The 20,145-nt window shown below is 52.2% G+C and overlaps 1 protein-coding gene across 1 annotated transcript; it reads right to left on the bottom strand.

Moving 5' to 3' along the window:
• Positions 1-14,324: 14,324 nt before the first annotated feature.
• On the bottom strand, positions 14,325-20,094 carry SWI5 (SWI5 homologous recombination repair protein). The gene is made up of 6 exons (XM_011219663.3): positions 20,046-20,094; positions 19,811-19,919; positions 19,468-19,516; positions 17,625-17,746; positions 16,230-16,324; positions 14,325-14,666 (listed from the first exon to the last, which is right to left on the bottom strand). Exons 1-6 carry the CDS (start codon positions 20,092-20,094, stop codon positions 14,602-14,604), a joined length of 489 nt encoding a protein of 162 aa, XP_011217965.2. The 3' UTR covers positions 14,325-14,601.
• Between the last annotated feature and the right edge of the window lie 51 nt (positions 20,095-20,145).

Here is a 20,145-nt window from a genome sequence, read left to right as displayed (position 1 = left end):
AACAGCCACGAATGACGGGCATAATGAGCTGGGGGGCACCAGGGAGAGTGCTACGAACCAAGTGGCTTCAACAGTGGAAAGTTATTGTCTTGCCACAGGCTAGGCATACAAGGCTAGGGGCCAAAGAGCAGGGTGTTGGCAGGGTCAGCTCTTTCTGAGGGATGTAAGAAAGAATCCGTACCGAGCTTCTCTCCTGGCTTCTGGTGGTTTGCTGGCAATCTTTGGTGCTCCTTGGCTTGTAGGATCAAGTCTCTGCCTTCATGTTCACGTGGCCTTCTCCATGTGCACACCTGTGTCAAAATTTCCTCTTTCATAAGGACACTGGTCAGATGAGGTCCCTGTTGTAGTCACTATGACCTCCTCTTAACTAATTACATCTGCAATGACCTGATTTCCAAAACAAGTTCACATTCTGAGGTACTAGGGATTAGGACTTCATGGCAATTGTGTAGGGACACAATTCGACCCACAACAATGGCTAGACCTTCACCTGGGCTGGCTCAGTGGCCCTCAGAGCACTGCTGTCGTGTGGCCAGAAGACTCCCCCAAGGTCAGGGCAGGGTCCTTACTCCCCTCCACGTCTGCTGCAGATTGACTGGGGCAGGAGGGAGGGCTCAGGGACCCAGTGAATCTAGACAGTGGCAACCCAGGGTCGGGAAATCTAGCTGTCCCCTCTGGGCCTCTCTGCAGGGTTTTTGCCAAGCATCTCCCCCTTCCCTTGTCCAATTAGGAATTTGAACTTTTTATTTGATTGCACTGTATATAAGAATTCTATCTGGATCTCATTCTAGAATTTACAAAATGTGGATAGTTGGTGTTAGATTATAAAACAGAAATACGGGGCACCTGGGTGGTACAGTCCGTTAGGTGTCTGACTCTTTGTTTCAGCTTGGGTTGTGGTCTCAGGGTCATGAGAACAAGCCCCATGTCGGGCTTCCCACTCAGTGTGGAGTCTGTTTGAGACTCTCTCTCCCTTTCCCTCTGCCCCTACCCCCTGCTCACTCTCTCTCTCAAATAAATAAACAATTCTTAAAAAAACAAACAGAAATATATCTCTCGGGAGTCTGTTGAGATGAGGTCTTTGTCTACTTCACTCCCTAGAGCCGCACCAGGGGCTCCTGGGATAGGCTATGTGTTTGTCAAGGCTCTTCAGAGAAACAGAACCAATGGGAAGTGTGTATCTAGAGAGATATTTTAAGAAATTTGCTTGTATGGGGACGCCTGACTGGCTCAGTGGGTAGAGTGTATGACTCTTGATTTTGGAGTTGTCAAGTGGAGCCCCACGTTGGGTGTAGAGATCACTAAAAATAAATAAGTTCTAAAAACTTTTTTAAAAATTTGTTTACATGATTGTGGAACCCGGCAAATCTAAAATCTGCAGGGTAGGGCAGCAGGCAGCAGGTGGCAGGCCGAGGACCCAGCAGAGACTCTCTTGAGTCTGGAAACAAAATTCCCTCTTCTGTGGGGGAGGGGCCTCAGTTTTTTTCCCCCTTCTTATTTTAAGGCCTTCAACTGATTGGATAAGGCCCACCCACACCGCAGAGGGTAACCTGATCAATCTACTGATGTACATGTTAAGTTCGTTTTTCAGATGCCTTCGTAGCAACATCTAGACTGGTGTTGGACCAAGTATCTGGCTTGATTGCCTCTGATTAAGAATCACCTTGAGGTCCTTTGCACCTAAGTTGAGGGTCCTGTGTTGTCAGACATTGGGACCTTGGACCTTTAACTTAATAATCTGATGGAGAATCTGCTGGATGGAAGATCCACCTGGGTTTCGTCATCGGTGCATTTCCTTGAACCTCACTGGGTTAAGTTGGGATGACTAGGATTCGTCCCTTCAGAGAAGTTCCGGCTCCTCTGGGCCTCTCTTCGGGCACTCGTGTCAGCAACTTCACCAGAAGGTAGAAACCGGCTGCCCACAATGCCTTCCTGAAAAACTGAGATCACTATCAATTATTGCCAGGGTCCAGTGCCCAGCCCCAGGGCCTGGCCCCCGGGGGCAATCAGCAGGCCAAGTGCTTTGAAAAGGACAGTGATATTAACAAGAGCAGCTATCATTTACCACGTGCTTCCGCCAAGCCGGGCTCTGTGCTGAGCATTTCACGTTCACCATCTCCAGCGCTCCCATGATCACCCCCATATGAAAGACACCATGACTGGGGTGCCTGGGTGGCTCAGTCAGTTAGGCATCTGACTCTTGGGTTCAGCCCAGGTCATGATCTCAGGGTTGTGAGATCAAGCCCCGTGTGGGGCTCCACTCACAGCATGGCTTCAGCTTGAGATTCTGTCTCTCCCTCTCCCTCTGCCCCACCCTCTGCTCGGGCACCTGCTCTCTAAATCAATCACTCAATCACTCAATCACTCAAATCTTTAAAAAGAAAGAAAGATACCATGATTATCCCCATTGTATGAGTGAGGAAGCTGGCAGGGAGAAACACCTTGCCCAGCAGAGAACACTATGTCTGGATAGGACCCTGCCACCTCCCTGACTTCCAAGCTGGTAGTTGCTCCAGAGGTGGTTTAACCCACGTGTCTCCTGCCTCTCTGACCTCAGTCCCTTGGACCTTTGGATAGTCTACTCGTGCTTACTAAACCACATCCACCGCCCCAGGCAGCCACCCTTCTTCCTGTTTAGCAGCTTCAGGCTGCCACCTACCACCCCTTCTACCTGGCCCCACCCTCGCACAAAAATTCCCAGGGAATTTGATCCCCGTGTTACAGATGGGGAAACTGAGGCACCAAGTGGGTAGAGGGTAGACAGCTCATCAAGGGTAGACTCAAGATTTGAACTGGGTAGTCTGGCTCCAGAGCCTGTGCTCTTCATCCTTCTTCCTCTTCCTCTTCTTCTTTTTCAAGATTTTATTTACTGATTTAACAGAGAGAGAGAGAGAGAACACAAGTAGGGGGAGCAACAAGCAGAGCGAGAAGGAGAAGCAAGCTCCCCACAGAGCAGGGAGCCCAACGCCGGGCTTGATCCCAGGACCCTGGGATCATGACCTGAGCCGAAGGCAGACGCTTCACTGGCCGAGCCACCCAGGTGCCCTGCTCTTAATCCTTCTTGAACCATGGCTCCCCTGTCGTGACCTTGGCCAAACCTAGACCCGGCCCGACTGTGACCTGGGTATGTCCCCAGTTAGATTTTCCTACTGAGACTTTGGAGCCCGAGGAGAGATGCATAATCTAATCTTATCTAAGAATTGTGGCCCTGTTAGATAGGAAGCATATGAAAATACATGTGTCTGCCTGTAGAAAATTCAGAGTAAAGTCAAGTAAGGCTTAGAGTCGCTGGATCCAATCCAATGGTGAGGAAACCTGACCAGAGGGTGTATGCAAACCTCTGTTAGCTGGAAAAATTAGATAACAGGGACCCAGGCACAGGGGCTGTCCCACCATCTCTTTTGGAGTCCTTATTGGCACAGAGATTATAAAGGGACTCAGCATGGCTCGTCATGGTCTCGGGATTGCAGGGGACTGGAGAACCTCGAGGTATGGCCAAACTATTATGTCAACAGGCAGCCTCAGTTGCCTGGGAACACCATTCCAAATCCCTGATGGTGTTAAAATGTTTTCCTTAGGAGGTGTCTTTAACCCTGAAAAGGCTAGAACTTAACAGTGATCGTTAAATTGTGCCAAATATGTTAGCAACATGAGATTTTTTTAAAAAAAAGATTTTATTTATTTATTCAGCAGAGATAGAGACAGCCAGCGAGAGAGGGAACACAAGCAGGGGGAGTGGGAGAGGAAGAAGCAGGCTCCCAGCAGAGGAGCCTGATGTGGGGCTCGATCCCATAACGCTGGGATCACGCCCTGAGCCGAAGGCAGACACTTAACCGCTGTGCCACCCAGGCGCCCTGATTTAGCAATTCTTAAGGGCCCTAGGAATTCCAGAATGGTCAATGAGCACTGGCTTTAACTTAGTCACCAGCTGCATTAGCCCCTAACCCGAGAGCCAGCCTGTCCTTTGAAGCTTTGAAGCCAGGCATTGACTTCTCCTCTCTAGCTATGGAAGTCTTAGCTGGCATTTTCTCCCAATAGAAGGCTGTTTTGTCTACACTGAAAATCTGTTGTCTCGTGTAGTCACCTGCATTAAAGATCTTAGCTAGTTTTTCGGGGTAACTTGCTGCAGCTTCTCCACCAGCCCTTGCTGCCTTCCCTTGCACTTTCATGTTATGGAGACCGTTCTCTCCTTGTACCTCATGAACCAATCTCTACTTCAGGTTGTAGACTTTATTCTGCAGCCCCCTCACCTCTTTCAGCCTCTGTAGAATTGAAGAGAATCAAGGCCTTGCTCCTGATTAGGCTTTGGCTCAAGGGAATGAGTTGTGGTCTGTTTGATCTTCTATCCAAACCATTGAACATTGAGAGGCCACTACAGGGTTATTAACTGATCTTATTTCAAGATCGTGGTATCTCAGAGAATAGGGAGGCCCGAGAAAAGAGAGAGACGGGGAGGCGAACGGCTGGTCAGTGGAGCAGTGAGAACACACAACATGTATCAATTAAGTTTGCCGTCTTATATGAGCAAGGGTCATGGTGCCCCAAGGAATTACAAGGGTAACATCAAAAATCACTGACCACAGTTCACTACAACAAATATAATAATAATGAAAAAGGTTGAAATATTGCAAGAATGACCAAAATGTGACACAAGGACACAAAGTGAGCAAATGCTGTTGGAAAAATGGCGCCGGTAGGACCCAATGCAGGATTGCCACAAACCTTCAATTTGCAAAAAACACAGTATCCGCAAAACACAATAAAGTAAAGTGCGATACAACGAGGTATGCCTGGACTCGTGCACCAGACCCCACCTTTTCTCCTGACCCAAGGTCATCATCCTGGCAATTCCCACTCTCTTGGGCTTCATGATTGCTGCCTTTTTACTTGATCATCTCTGTCAGAATACAAACACGCTGCTCTCCTAGCTTAAAAACACACAGTGGGGGGCGCCTGGGTGACAGAGTGGTTAGGCGTCTGCCTTCGGCTCAGGGCGTGATCCCGGCGTTCTGGGATCGAGCCCCACATCAGGCTCTTCTGCTATGAGCCTGCTTCTTCCTCTCCCACTCCCCCTGCCTGTGTTCCCTCTCTAGCTGGCTGTCTCTATCTCTGTCAAATAAATTAAAAATCTTAAAAAAAAAAAAAAACAACACACACACAATGGGGTGCCTGGGTGGCTCAATAGGTTAAGCTTCTGCCTTTGGCTCAGGTCACGATCCCAGGGTCCTGGGATGGAGCCCTGCGTTGGGCTCCCTGCTCAGTGGGAACAGGGAGGCTGTTTCTCCCTCTCCCTTGCTTGCCACTCCCCCTGCTTGTGCTCTCTCTCTCTGTCAAATAAATAAAAATTAAAAAAAAAAAATTAAAAACACACAAGCAGAAAATAGAATGGCAGTTCCCCAAAAAATTAAACATAGAATTACTGTAGGATTCAGCAGTCCCACTTCTGGACATACATCCCAAATAATTGAAAGCAAAGACTCAAGTAGATATTTGCACACCCATGTGTGTCGCAGCATTCACGGTAGCCAAAAGGGAAAGGATGCACGTGTCCACGGAAGGATAAGTTCAGGATCAAAATGTGGTCCATCCATACAATGAAATATTATTCAAGCCTGAGAAAGGAAGGCAGTCCTGGCAACTGCCACAACGTGAATGACCTTGAGGACGATGCTAATTGAAATAAGCTGGTCACAAGAAGACAAATACTGCATGATTCCACTACTTTTGAGGTCCCTAGAGTCATCGAGTTCACAGAGACAGAGAGCAGAAGGGTGGGTGCCAGGGGCTGGGGGTGGGGATGGGAAGTTAGTGTTTAATGGGGACAGAGGTTCAGTTTTGCAAGATGCAAAGAGTTCTGGAGACAGATGGTGGTGGCGGCTGCCCAACGTTGTGAATGGACTAATGCCACTGAACTACACTTTAAAAGCGTTAAAATGGTCAATTTTATGTATATTTCACCCCCCCAATCCCCAAACAGAAAAACAAACATCAATTCTTTCTTGACCTTTCATCTCTCTCCAGTTACTTGGTTTCTGTACCACCGTTAAGAGCAAAACTGGAAAGGCTTTCTCTGCTGACTGTCCCCCGCTCTTCTCCCATGCCGCCCAGAGTCCCTCTAATCAGACTTTCGGTCTCCACTGCTCTCCAGAAACCGCTTTTGCCAAGGTCACAGTGAAGGAGCCTCCCAGGATGTCTTCAAGGGCCTTCCCCGGGCCTCCTCCTCCCTCTCTGGTCCCTTTTCGGTCTTCTTTGCTGGATCCCCCCTCTCCTGAGCTCTCCTCATTGGTGCCCCCAACTTCCTTCCAGCTCTTTCCTCAGCCCACACCCTCCTAGGTGATATCTGTGGGAAATTGCATGACGGGATGTTTCAAGGCCGGTGTGTCCAGCTATATGTCTTGCCTGACCTTCCCTAGGAGCTCCATCCCCCAATACCTGTCGCCTAGCACGCTCGCTTCTTGGTGGCTCAAATCTCACAGAAACCAAACCCAGCTCCTTATCTTCCCAGACTTCCTCATTCCAGGGAGCACAACTCCACCCTTGCAGTCGGTCTGGCCCAGATCCCAGCAGGCCCCCTTTCCCACACACCCCATACTTCATCCATTAGCAAATGCTGCTGGCTGTGCCTTCAAAATGCTGTTGTTTCCAGAATCTGACCACTTAGCACAGTTCACCTAGGTCCACCCTTGTAACCCTTCCACCTAGTGGACCCAGGGATTTTGTAAAAATGCAAGTTAGACTTGTTATTTTCTGTGCAAAGCTTTTCCCTGCTCCCCTAGAAGAGAAGCCCAAGTCCTTAGGGTGGACTCAAAGGCCCTCACTATCTGTTCCCCGCCCCTGCCCCACCCCTTCCCTTTCCATTGTTTGCCCTGCGGGAGTCCACGCTGGCTTCTACACTGTTCCTTAAACACTCCTGTCTCAAGGCCTCCTCCACTTGCTGGTCCCCGCAGGCGTCCACAGGGCCCCCTCTTTCCCCTCCTGTGGATCTCCACTCCAGTGACACCTTCCCACCCTATTTAAAACGGCCCCAGGGGGGGAAAAAGTCTAAAAAAGGAAGAAAAAAAAAAGGGACACCTGGGTGGCTCAGTGGGTGAAGGGTCCGCCTTCAGCTCAGGTCATGATTTTAGGGTCTCCGGGATCGAGTCCCACATCGGGCTCCTTGCGCAGTGGGGAGCCTGCTTCTCCCTCTGCCTGCTGCTCCCCCTGCTTGTGCTCTCTCTCTCTGACAAAAACAAACAAACAAACAAAAAACCCAAAAAAACCCAAAAAAAACCCCAAAAAACCAAAAACCTCTAAGAAACTTCCCCAGAAGCCTGGCTGGCTCAGTCGGTGGGACATGTGACTCTTGACCTCAGGGTTGTGAGTTTGAGCCCCACATTGGGCGTAGAGATGGCTTAAAAAAAAACATCTTTAGGGGGCGCCTGGGTGGCTCAGTCGGTTGTGTCTGGCTCATGATTTCAGCTCAGGTCATGATCTCAGGGTCCTGGGACCAAGCCCCACATCAGGCTCTGCATTCAGCAGGGGCAGGGGTGTCTGCTCAAGGATTCTCTCTCCCTCTCCCTCTCCCTCTGCCCCTCCTCCTGCTCTCTCTCTCTGAAATAAATAAATCTTAAAAAAGTAAAAAATAAGCATCATTTAAAAAAAAATCTTAGAAAAAATTTAAATAAAACTGCTCCAGAATAGCCCTTTCCTGGGCCCAGGACCTAAGCTTGAATTCATTTAATTTGTCTCTGGGGAAGGAGGCCCAAATTTTATAAGCTTCAGGTCCCATCTCTTTCCCCTGTTTATTCTTCTCCCTGGCACTTGTTACCATCCAAAGGATGATTTATTTTTTATTTGCTTTATTGTCTTCTCCCAGTCTTAGGATGTAAGCCCCACAAGGGCCGGGAGATTTGTTTTTCTGCTATCACATCCCCAGAGCTTGGAGCAGTGCCTGAAAATAATGCTTATTGAATATTAATGCCCCGATAATCACAGCTTTCAAGGTGAGAATTTTCTCTTTATAGGCCCCGGAGCCCACTCCCCTTCCCCCCTCTCTCCTAGGTGCCCCCTCTCTTATTCCTTCCTGCCCAGCCCTCCTCTCCCCACCTCTCCCCCGGACATTACCACCCCAGAAGGCAAGCTCATGAAAGGTCCCACTTTAAGTTAGGACCTCAAACTCCTCTGAGACCAGGAATAGCCTAGAACACACAAGGGCATTATCATAATCATGAGCTGACACAATGGCCTTATCTTTAGAATCATTAAACCCGCCTTTGTAGCTAGGATGCCTTGCGAGGTTTTATTTTACCTCCATCATAAACCAGGAGACGTAGGCTTGGCAAGGGTCGTGCCAACCCAGCCTCCCGCAACTGTCTATCCGTCGTAGGGCCTGCTGAACTTCCTCTGTTTGGCCACAGATGAAAAAACACAAACAAAAGCCTCTTTCCAGCACCGTATCATCCACATCTCGATCTCTGCTGCGAATCTTGTCGGTCCCTAGCGAACCCCCTCCTTCAAGCACCGTAGCAGGAAGGGTGGGACTGTGGAGATGGGCTGGATAGCAGGAGGGACCCACATGAGTCACCCTAGAGAAGTTCCCATCTGTGGGCGGTGGAGGTTGACCGAGAGAGACAAGCATCAGGTGGGTGGCCAGGGTGTAACTTGTCCTGTTGGGGGCTGGGGGGCGGCGTGGCTGGAGGGAGGCTCCTTCCAGGCCCCGCTGTGGTCTGCAATATAGCCTGCTGTCAAAGTGACTCCCCGCCCAGACCTCTTTCACACAGTCCCTGCTGCGAACCCCTGGAGGTACTTCTGAGCCCCCGATAAGTCAGAAGCAAGAGGAGCCCTCAGATGGCAAGACAGTTGGAGCGGCTCCCTGGCAAACCGGCCGGGCAGGTCTGCTGGTGCCGGGGTGGCGGGTGGGGCTGCAGGGCAGAGTGGCACAGCTAACAAACCCCGGGCCTGTGAGAGGGCTCTGCGGGGAAGGCAGATCAAATCCCACCCGAGTTTGGGTTAGAGCTGGCTCTTTGGGTCCAGGGACTCCCAGGACTAGCTGGGTTGAAACACGGCTGGTTGGAGGCAGGGTTTGATCGGACGGTATTACCGGTGGTTGGAAGGGATTTCACCGAACACCAAGAAACGCTCAGTAGAGAGGTCATTTATCAAGAGCGCCCGGGGAGCTCGTTAAAAAAAATACAGGCCTGCCCCAGGCCTACAAAATCAGAATCCCTAGGGTGGCGTTAGGGACACAAATCTTTATTTTTAAAAGCCCTTTCAGATAATGGTGATAATCAGAGGTTTGGAAATTATTACCTGGACTTTAAAGAGCACGGCTTTGGAAGCTTTAACCTCTTAAGTCTGCTGCTTAGATGTGTTACGTTGGAAGTGACTTAACCTCTCTGAGTTTCGTTTGCCTCTTCTGGAAAATGGAGAGAAGTATGTACCTCTTAGGAATCCGGGCAAACACAGGCCATAGTCATACTGGGCTCTAGGCCTGGGGTCTGGCACAGAGCGTGCTCTCCCAGCGTTAGTTGCTAGGATCGTTATTCCAGCTGAGATCCTTTGGGATTCTGGGATGAACACAAGAGGCGGAGGAAGCTAAAGGTTGGGAGAGTATCTGGTCCCGTCCTGATGTTAAGAATGAGAGGGTCCCTGGGAAGGGAGCAAAGCCTCCTGCTCAGAGGAATTAGGAGAGAGGGGCCAAGGCTGAGGCTAAAGCCAAGGCTGTTCATTTTTGGCCCCTGGCCTGGCCGCTAGGGCAGGGCTTGGGCAGATTCAACTTCTAAGAAGCACAGCAGAGATTTGTGGTTAAGACCTTGAGCTTAAGGGCTCAGAGAGTTCTGGGTTCAAGTTCTAACTCCTCCTTTTGTCAATGCATGATGTTGGGTGAGAGACTCCCAGGAGGCTAGGCCCTGCTGGGGAGGCAGGACAGCCGCCTGTGGGCCTGGCGCTGGGGTCCCACAGCGCAGCTACTAATGGGCCCTGTGACCGGGAGCAAGTCACTCCACCCCACAAGCTGCCGTTTGGAAATGGGGACACGCCCCCTAACACGCTCTGTGTTTGGGAGGTACGAATGGGACGCGCCTGGTGACAGGCTTATCTCTCTGCCTGACCAACTGGGTTTCTGTTTGGTAAAGGGAAGCTGTTACCACCATCAACCCCTTCACTGGGGAAACCTCCGGCTTGTGACTGGTTTGAGTGTGTGGCTGTCACCTTTCACCTCATTGTCGTCAGTCCCCATCCACCTGACCCAGAACTTTCATCACAATGCCTCCAGGGCATCCAGGGTGTGTGTGTGTGTGTGTGGGGCTGTGGGCACCCTTCTCCCACCGCAGGGGGGCCCTGGACCCCTGGCCTTCCTCCCCTCTTTCCCTCCCCAACGTGTCCTCTTCCGAGCAGAGAGTGGGGTGCTATTTAGTGACACTGCTCCGTGAGGACGCGCTGTCCAGAAATGAGCCTTCAGTCCCCAGGGATGACGAAATAGAAGGTTGTGTTGTGTTCGTGCTGCAGGGGCCGGATGATAAAAACTTCTGAGGCGGGTTTACACTAGACATGAGCAAATAAACTAGGTGTCAGAGGTACCCTTGGCCGCCAAGGAAGCGCACCCCGAGAAAAGGCACCTGTCACTATGCACATCTCACAGCCAGTTGGTTCCTTACCACCTGTGGTGGGGACTGGGGTCACTCCAGATTCCTGGGAGGGGCTGCTGCCAGAGAACCCCACTTCTGTGTGGGGCGCTTGAGGATCTGGTCGGCAGCCCGCGGCTCTGCAGGCCAGGAACTTCCCAGCAAGGCCTTCCTAGGGATTGCCTCCCCCGCCCTCAGGCGCATCTCTGGGCGGACACTGCCCCCTCGAGGCCTCCGCCTGCCATGACACTGGGCAGAGCTGACCTCACTTAAGAGGAAATGGGTCCAGAGGATGCCATCCTTGCCAGCGGCCTCCGTGGTCTTGGGAGTTCTGGGCAGTGTGTCCATTCATTCTCAGCTTGAGGACCTGGAATCTGCCCTAGTGCCATGTGCTGCCTTCCAGAAGAAACGCAGCTCAGGGCAACTGCCAGAACACAAGCACATAGCGACAAGAGTCTGGCGACTCCAGGCTTTCCGTGTTTTGTAAAGAGGCGAGGGTCCAGGGAAAAATGATCTCTAGTAATATTTGGAATTAACGTTGAGGATAAATGTAGAATCAAGCAAAATAAGTGGTACGGAGTTAAGGAGAAAGGGGAGGAATAAAGCAAAGCAAAGAAAGGATTAATTACAGGAAGGTCGGGGTTAACTGGCTGGACTGAGCAGAGAGTCGCCAGGTGGAGGTGTGGGGATGCAGGTTCTATGGAAGCAGAAACACTCCATGTGCTAGTGTGGCTGCTGCGGAGAAAAACACGAGAAAAGAGGAAACACCAAGAATTCTCCCATCTTGAATAAGCGTTATTATTTTGGCGCATTTCCTGTTGTTTTTTCCTATGTGTTTTATTTTTATTTTAAAATTTTTAGAGAGAATCTTAAGTAGGCTCCACACCCAGTGCAGAGCCCAACGCGGGGCTCGATCTCAGGACCCTGCGACCACGACCTGAGACGAAGTCAAGTGTCAGACCCTTAACCAACTGAGCCATTCAGGCGTCCCTTTTTTTTTTTTTTTAAGTTTTATTTAAGTGATCTCCATACGCCACATGGGGCTCAAACTCATGACCCCGAGATCAAGAGTTGCACCCTCTTCCAACTGAGCCAGCCGGACGCCCCCATGTGCCTTCTTGTAATGTCTTCATTGGAGTTAATGTCTTTATTGGATTTTTTCGAATCATAAGAGTTAAATCATAAAACATGTGAGTTACAGAAAATAACAACTGTACCCATCTCCCTGCAAAAAAAGATCAGCCCCAAACGCGAAGATACCTGCCCCAGATACAGATTACCACTGTACCTGGGGCAGGTCCCATCTCCACCAGGAGTCCAAGTGAATAGTCAGCAAATCGTCTCTAATTGCTGTCCAAGCCGACTGAGTCCCCGGCGTCTGTCCGGGGTCCCCTAAAATCTTGGCCTCAGGGCCTCTGTCAATGTCATTTCCCCTCCTGGAATCCTCACCCACGTTCTTGTCTGGCTGACTCCCAGGACATGCATGGGCGTCTCTACCCTGTGACATTTCCCCAATGTCCCAAACTGGTTAGAAGCTGTTCACAAGCGCTCCTGTAACCCACAACGGCCCTTGACCAAACTGCATTGTCAGCATTTCTTAGACCCCTGACGACTACTGCTGCTTCTCCTTCTTTTAGATTTTTATTTATTTGACACAGAGAGAGAGACAGCGAGAGAGGGAACACGAGCAGGGGGAGCGGGAGAGGGAGAAGCAGGCTTCCCACTGAGCAGGGAGCCCGATGTGGGGCTCGATCCCAGGACCCTGAGATCATGACCTGAGCCCAAGGCAGACGCTTAACGACTGAGCCACTCAGGTACCCCTAGACCCCTGACTTCTGCTGGCAGGTGGAACACTGCGTGGCAGAGACCCAGAGGCCGTGGGTCCCCAGCTCCTGACACTGAGAGATGCAGTGTGGACAGAGGCACGACGGGCCAGAAAATGGGGCGAGGTGTGGGGGGATCCTCCAGGAGGGGGCTACTCCTCCTGGGGGTTCCCCCACCTGGAGCCTGGCTTCTGACCTCTCCTCCTCCTCCACTGGAAGCTGAAAGGGAAAAGTCAGGTGAGGGGACAGCTGTGTAGGACCTCAGACATGTGAGAGGCTCAGAAAGCCTGTCCCCGTCCCGCACCCATCTCCAGTTAGATCACCAGCTCTCCCTCAGGACCTGGGAGGCTGGGATCAAGGTCACATTCAATTAGGCAAACACTGAGTATGCGTGAGGCACAGGTGGGAAAGGTGTCACTCGAGATGAATCTGACAGTCTTGTCCTCAGAGGGCACCCAGTCTGGGAAGAGAGCCCAAGAGGGCCTCACGGTGTGGGGTCCCGGTTAGAAGGCCGGGTCTGGAGCCAGACAGACCTGGGCTCTTGTTCTCACTTGGCCACTGTGTGACTTCGACAAGTTGCTTCCCCTCGCTGATCTTGCGTTTTCTCTTCTACAAAATGAGGATGATGACGCAAGCTCTCTGGTCCAGTGGTTGTGAAAACCTGTGGACATTATGATGTGAAGGTATGGGAAATGGCGAGAAGGCATACAGATGCAAACAAAGGGGCGTGGGTCAGGCCACCCTCTGAGGAGCGCAGATGGGGCATTGGGAGCTAGACACTTGGGGCTCAGACAGCAGCCGGTCCCTGCCAAATATCGAGGTGCTCAGCTTTGTTTCCCAGTCCTGGTCTCCCTTAGTGGGTTTGGGCCACGTGGCTAGTTCTGGACAACTGTCTGTGAGCTGGAGTGATGGCTGCTGATCGGCGGACAAGTCGGTTCAGACTGGATGTGTCTTCTTTTCTCTTCTCCCTGCTGTGGATTCTAGAGGTGAAGCCCTAAAAGGGAGGGGGGCTCCCAGACCCTCAGCAGTTTGATGAAATAAACCCTTCTTGTGCTCAGCCTGGAGATTAAGGGGTTGTGTGAGGAGGCAGCTAATGCTAACTGCCCCACTGCCTAAGTCCTGCTGTTATTTCTGCTTGTAGAGGCCAAGCTGGTGTCCTGTGGTCATAGGGCTTCTAAGTGGGCAGAGCTGGAGCCCACGCCCAAGCCTGACTCACACGGCCGGCTTTTAGAAACTGTGCTTACTTCACCTCATGACGGCCTGCCCTCAAGCACGGCTGTCACACCTACGATCTTAAGATGTCCAGCAGGGACAGCCGGGTGAGCAGCTGGAACAGACAGAACACGTGGCGGGTTCAGTGTGAAATCCTGCCATTCTGGATTGCACTGAGCCCTTGCAACACTCGTCTCACTTCTGCCAGTGCTGGTGGTTCGGGATAAACCACACACAAGGGAGAAAGGACAGCTTGCCCCGGTGTGGCAGAGGATGACAGTTGGGACTGGAACCTTCATTGTGCACGTGGACGCACAAGGGAAGAATTCCTCCAGCGTCACTGTTTCACGCTCAGCTCCTACCTGCCTTTCCCCCAGAAAGGCGGTATTGCAAACCACAAGCTTCAGAATTAGACTTATGCTTGAATCCCTGCTCTGCCAGTTACTGGCTGTGTGACCTTGGGTAAGTCACTTTGCTTCTCTGAGCCTCAATTTCCTCATCTGTAAAATGGGGATAGCAATATTCATTTCTCAGAGGATGGACTCAGGCATTAGAGATAACGGATGTAAGGGGCTCAGCACAGTGCCTGGTGCATGTAAGCTTGTTATAATCCAAGGCAGGCTCTCTTTCCCCCCCCAGAGAAGATCAGGGGCTACCGGAGGAGAGGAACTCAGTGTAGAGATTCACACCAAGATTGCGTGTATGTTTATTTACAAACAGGAGACGCACACACACACCTAGATATCACTGGGACATTTCAGGAAACTTGGAGCAGGGAACAGCTCTTCCTCGCTGTCTGTCTCTTTTCTGGGCTCCCTCCGGACTCAGACTGAGCTCTCTAGAAAAGGGCTTCTGGTGTTTCCTTGCTGGGAAGCCTGTGGGTGTGGTGGTTGGACTCTCACTGCCTCTCATGTTCAAATCCGCCTGTCCCACTGGGCTGCGGACAAAGGGCTGTGAGCCTTGGCTCAGTCATTCATATCCAGGCCAAATTCTGGATATAATTCTTTGGTGGTGACACCTCGGATCACGGCTGAAAGGAAAGAAGGAAGAAAGGATGCGTGTCTGGTGGGAGAAGTGGGAGGGAGAACGGCCAATGGCCTGACCTGGCCAGGACCCGCTCCTGCACCTTCTCCCTGCTCCCCTAGTTGACCAAGATACCCTCTTGCTACTCCTACCACTATGCGCCCTGCTTGGCCACCCCAAACTAGACTCACTGAACCCTCACCCCACTTCCCAGAGGAGCCCCCTGGGGTCCACTCGGAGCAGCCAGAACCATCTGCTGAAAAGGTAAGTGGATACTTACATTGCGCCTGGGGACTGCAGAAAACCCTCATGCTTAGTCTGGCCCGTGGGCCACACCCTGGCCATTTGGTGATGCCATTCCTCTCACTCCCTCAAAGACATTTTCTTCCTCCCAGAGGAGGGGGTCTCCTGAGGGGCCTTCCCTGACCACCTCAGCTCATCCCTACCTGCCACCCTGTTTATACCTCAATATTCTTCTCTGTCTCTGGCCTTTGTTTCCTTCATAGCACTTAACACATTTTATAATTCCTTTGTTTGTGTTCCTTTACTTATTGACCATTCCCCTCCCCTCCCCCAGTACCAAAACATTAGTCACATGAGAACAGGGTCCTCCGAGTGTCTGGTTCCAGAGTGCCCCACACCCTGCAGAGCAGGTGCTCCGTAAATGTCACCGGAACCAACGAGAAGACGGGCTGCCCTATCCTCTCCAGGGCCCGGGCCCAGAACGACAGGTCTCAAGCTGGGTTCTATCTCAAAGAGCTGATGCTCTTAACCACCAGGCCACGGTCCCCTCACCTTCCCTTCTCCTTGGGTCCTGATCAACCTCCTTTCTCCATCTGTATTTCCCTCCTCCTAATATCTCCTTTCCTTCCTTGGGACCCACTCCCCACTGGAACAGAGCAGCCCTCCCCGCCAGACTCCTGGATGCTGACAGGCAATTCTACAGGAAGTGCTCAACGACTGCAGCGACCAGGCAGACATCCCAGGCCTGCACCCTGTCCCAAACAGTCACTGGCTGCTGAACACTGGAGTGCCCACTGACCCCAGCCAGGTGACAGGACTGAGGCCATCCATGCCTCTGCTTGCTTCCAAAGTGGACTGTTCTAACCAGCCCAGGCGCACAGGCGTCTGTGCCTTGGCTGAGGCCCCTGGAAGTCAGGCTGTGTTCAAGGAAGAACAAAATACTCCTTTGAGTCACAGAGTCACCCTTCTGTGAATTTCTGCCTCTGTAGCAAGTCAGCCACCCGAGGTAAGGGTGGTGTGTCAATCAGTCCAAGTAGGCCCCAGAAGACCGGGAACCGTAGCCCTCAATCTAACAGGCAGGAAAGCTCACGCTCAAACCTGCCTGGGGTTTGAGCAGACTCTACGCATGAGGGAAGAAACCCCAGGGACTCCTGGAAGAGCTGTACAGCTGCTTCAGGGCATTCAGGGAGGGGGCCAGCTGAGAAGGATGGGAAGGCTGGCAAGTTAGAAGGCCCAGGAGCAAAATCCAGACACCCAGGGGGGGTGGGGGGAATGCGGAGTCCTTCCCTCCGAGCCCCGGCTGCTCCTCTGGGGTCCTGCTGCTCACCTAGTTTGCCTAGCAGCATCTGGCCTACATCCTTGATGTCGTTGTACTCGTGGAGCTGGGATATGTGGTCCTCCAGTTCATCCACACTGTAGCCTCTGGGGTGAGGGGTGGAGAGAGAAAGAGACAGAGAGAGGATCTTTGAGAAAGCTAAGGAGCAGCCAAGGTTCAGAGAGTAACAAGGCCTCTATGTAAAGATTTTATTTATTTATTTGTCAGAGAGAGAGAGAGAGCACACCAGCAAGGGGAGCAGCAGGCAGAGGGAGAAGCAGACTCCCTGCTGAGCAAGGAGCCCGATGTGGGGCTTGATCCCGGGACCTTGGGATCCTGACCTGAGCCGAAGACAGACACTTAACCGACTGAGCCCCCCAGGCATCCTGTGCATATTAAATAGATGCCCTGTGGGACACTTGGTGGCTCAGTTGGTTAAGAGTCTGCCTTCAGCTTAGGTCAGGATCCCAGGGTCCTGGGATCGAGTCCCACATCGGGCTCCTTGTTCAGCGGGGAGCCTGCTTCTCCCTCTGCCTGCTGTTCCCCCTGCTTGTACTCTTGTCTCTCTCTCTGGCAAATAAATAAAATCTTAACACACACACACGTTCACTAAGGGCCTACTAGGGACAAGACAGACCCTGTCCTCAGGAAGCTTACGGTAGGGCACGAATCTGCCTAGCCCCTCACTCCTTTTTTTTTTTTTTTTTAAAGATTTTATTTATTTATGTGACAGAGAGACAGCCAGCGAGAGAGGGAACACAGCAGGGGGAGTGGGAGAGGAAGAAGAAGGCACCCAGCAGAGGAGCCCGATGTGGGGCTCCATCCTAGAACGCCGGGATCACACCCTGAGCCTAAGGCAGACTCTCAACGACTGTGCTACCCAGGCGCCCCTAGCCCCTCACTCCTGGCCAATCTCCCTGTGCCCTTAGGGAGTGGTTCCCAGCCACACTGGTACTATGTGACCCTGGCCATAGCCTAGGGGGATTCACAGATGGGAACATGAGTGGCTAGTCAGATCCCCTCCCATATGAAATGCACACTCAAAGACTGCTCAGTCTGTGCCATGTGGCTGCAGCAAGGGGCGTGAGAGAGTCCAGGAGTTGTGGAAGAGCCAGCTTCCCCCAGGCCCTGGAGAGCCCACCTGCGGAGAGAGAATGGAGTTGGTGTGCAGACGGGAGCAGAGGCAGAGACAGAATGATAACCTCTGCCCCGGACAGCTTTCCGCTTCCCAGTTCGGCTCCTCCCAGGTCTGACCATACCCTACCCGAGAGAGGCTGCTGAGACACGCTGAATCCGTCAGCAGGGCACAGTCCTGGCTTTAGGCTAAGCTAGTGTGGCTGGGTTTCAGTTACTAGGCTGCTGATTAAAAGTTATCTTAAGCATGCTGAGGAGCCCAGTGAGACTTACTCAGATATTAATTGGGCGATCTCCTTGTCCAGCAGGTCCCTCTTCTCCTTCAGTTTCCGAATGTCAAGGTGCAGAGAATCCTCGCTGGTCCCATCAGCCTGGCCAAACCTGGGAGATGGCCGCTGAGCGGAACACAAAGTCGTTAGCCAGACTGACCCATTATCCACAATTCAGAATCTACACGTTGTCCCTAACAAATCACAGCCCCCCCCTTTCTGCTTGGTGACCGACACCCCTCACCCCTTAATAAGATTACATTGCCCAGCTGCCCTTGGAATTAGATGTAGCCCTCAAGTTCTGGCAAGTGGAAGTTAATCAGAAATCATGTATGCAACGTCTGGGAATTGTCCTTCCAGGGAGAGGATATGCCTTTCTCTGGCCTTCCTTCCTCCTTCCTGCTGGCTGGAATGTGGACGTAAGGATAGAGCTGAACAGTACCTTGGGCTATAAGGTAGAGCCATGTTGAAGGTGCGGTGGAACGAGACAGAGGCCTGGGACCCTGAGGACTGTTTAGGGCACCATTATTTGGGGTTTTCTTTCAGGTCTAGCCATACCCAATCCTAATTAAAGGGCTCATCCTGGCCCCTCATCTGACCCCAGATAATCTGCCTCACGTTTACTTCTTGGATGCTCAAGTCTATAATGTCGCTGGGCTTATAATTTCGTTGGAAAACAAAACCCTTCCCGGGCTCTGCACTTCATCTTTGCCCTCTCTGCCTCTAGAAGCCACAAAGGCCAGTGCCTGGTACGCTGCGAACCTCTAGGAAACGTATGTTGGATCAACTGTCTACATATGATACAAGAAGAGGCCAAGGAAGACATGGTTCCTACTCTCAGGACAGGGGCTTTGGATCGGTCAGTTGACAGGGAGTAAGCACTATCTGCTAGGCACTGGCAAAGGCTCCAGGGATTCAGCAACGGGTGAGACATCAAGCCTGGCCCCTGCCTTCACGGAACATATATAGAACACCCAATGATTATGTTTTTCCTCCAGAAACCTCCATTTAAAGCTCTACTCACACTTCCTCAGGAAGGCCTTCGCTGACCACCGGGCCTAACATGGTCCCTCCTCGATGGCTCACTGTTCTTTTGTCCTGATATTTTATAACATCCATCACCACCTGACATACACGTTTCGTTAATAATATTCTGTTCATCGCCGGCCTTACGCCACTGGAGTGTAAACCCACGAACGCAGGGGCGGTGTTTTGTTCACTGTGTCCCCAACAGTGCCTGGCACGTGGTAGGCACTCAATAATGTCAGAGGAGTGGGTGAATGACAAATAATTCATTAACTAACGACTAGCCTGAAAAGTGCTTCTAAGCTGAAGTACAGTGTGCGGCGGACTGAGTCAGAAGTGGGGGGCGAGGCTTCTCTGAGGGTCCTCAACTCTAAAGGATGAGCAGGCACCACCTTGCTAAAGAGCTGGAAGGAAAGTATTCCAGGAGGGGACAGTGTATCCAAATGGCAAAGGCAGGACCGAGCCCATGTGTCCGAGGGAATGAGCGTGGTTTCTGTGGGGGGGTGGAACAGGTGAAGGAGGGGATCCTGGTGTTTTCAAAACCAACCACCTGTGGTGCTGTCAGGAAGGAGGAGAGACGGAGCCCACTGGGAGAGCCTGGGGTACCACCGGCAAAGGCCGGGACACTGCTGCTTCTTTGAAGCTTGGTGGGCAGGAGGAAAAGAAGGGGAAGGACTGAGAAATGACCTGGAGTTTATCGGCAGAACAAGGTCCGCTGGGGGACGGCTTGAAGAGGGCTGCTGGGGATGGAGAGAAGGGCTGGAGCAGCACGGACTTTCACGGTGGAGGGTGAGGGGGGCGGGGTACACAGGCATACTCACAGGGGATTGGAAGGCCCCGCGGCAACTTTTGGAAAGTCCTGGTTGAGTCCTGGAGAAGAATCCGAGAAAAAGGCTGATTGAACCTAGAGTTCGCTCTGGGAGGAAAGGGGTGTGTGGGGGGTGTGGGAGGTTAGGAGTTGGGAAGGGGGCAGTTATGGTCCGGGATCAGGGTAGGGATCCTCAAGGGAGGGGAGACTCTGAGAGGGGGGAGTGTGTGGAGGGCCAGATGGGGGGTCTCCGGAAGTGATCTCTGGGACGAGAGAGTCTGAGTCAGGGCTATGGGGAGTCAGGAAAGGGGCTGTGAATGGATGCCCTTTCGCCCTGCTCTCCGCTCCTCGCCCACCTTCGGAGCCCTGGGGTCCGGGGCCCCCGTCTAGGGGGAGTATGGGGTGGAGGAAGGTCCAGGGCGGGAGAGGGAGAGCGACCCCTCAGGCCCGCCAGGTATTCGGAATCTTATGACGGAGACCGGGAACGGTCATAGAGCGAGATGCGCGCGCATCCAGCAAGCTCAGGCCCCGCCCCTTCCTCGAGATGGGCGGGGACATCGGCTGCGCGCGCAGCTTTCATTGTGACTCCACCTGTCCCCTGCCGCCCGCGGCGGTCTGGCCACGCCCCTTTCCCTTTCATCTTTCTCACCGGCCAATAGGATTGGAGCGTTTGGGCCACGCCCACCCAGCA

This window comes from Ailuropoda melanoleuca, chromosome 7, assembly GCF_002007445.2.
Source record: "Ailuropoda melanoleuca isolate Jingjing chromosome 7, ASM200744v2, whole genome shotgun sequence".
NCBI classification, from domain to species: domain Eukaryota; kingdom Metazoa; phylum Chordata; class Mammalia; order Carnivora; family Ursidae; genus Ailuropoda; species Ailuropoda melanoleuca.
The sequence above is the reverse complement of the archived record's forward strand: the minus strand, read 5'-3'. Positions and strand labels throughout refer to the sequence as shown.

Bases quoted from the DNA above. Each gene is read 5' to 3' on its own strand.
- SWI5 (XM_011219663.3), bottom strand. From the start codon at position 20,094: ATGAAAGGGAAAGGGGCGTGGCCAGACCGCCGCGGGCGGCAGGGGACA. The intron at 19,920-20,045 runs GTGGAGTCACAA...CTCCGTCATAAG, and splicing joins CCGCGGGCGGCAGGGGACAG to ATTCCGAATACCTGGCGGGC. The intron at 14,667-16,229 runs GTGAGCAGCAGG...CTTTCCTTTCAG, and splicing joins GATGCTGCTAGGCAAACTAG to CCGTGATCCGAGGTGTCACC.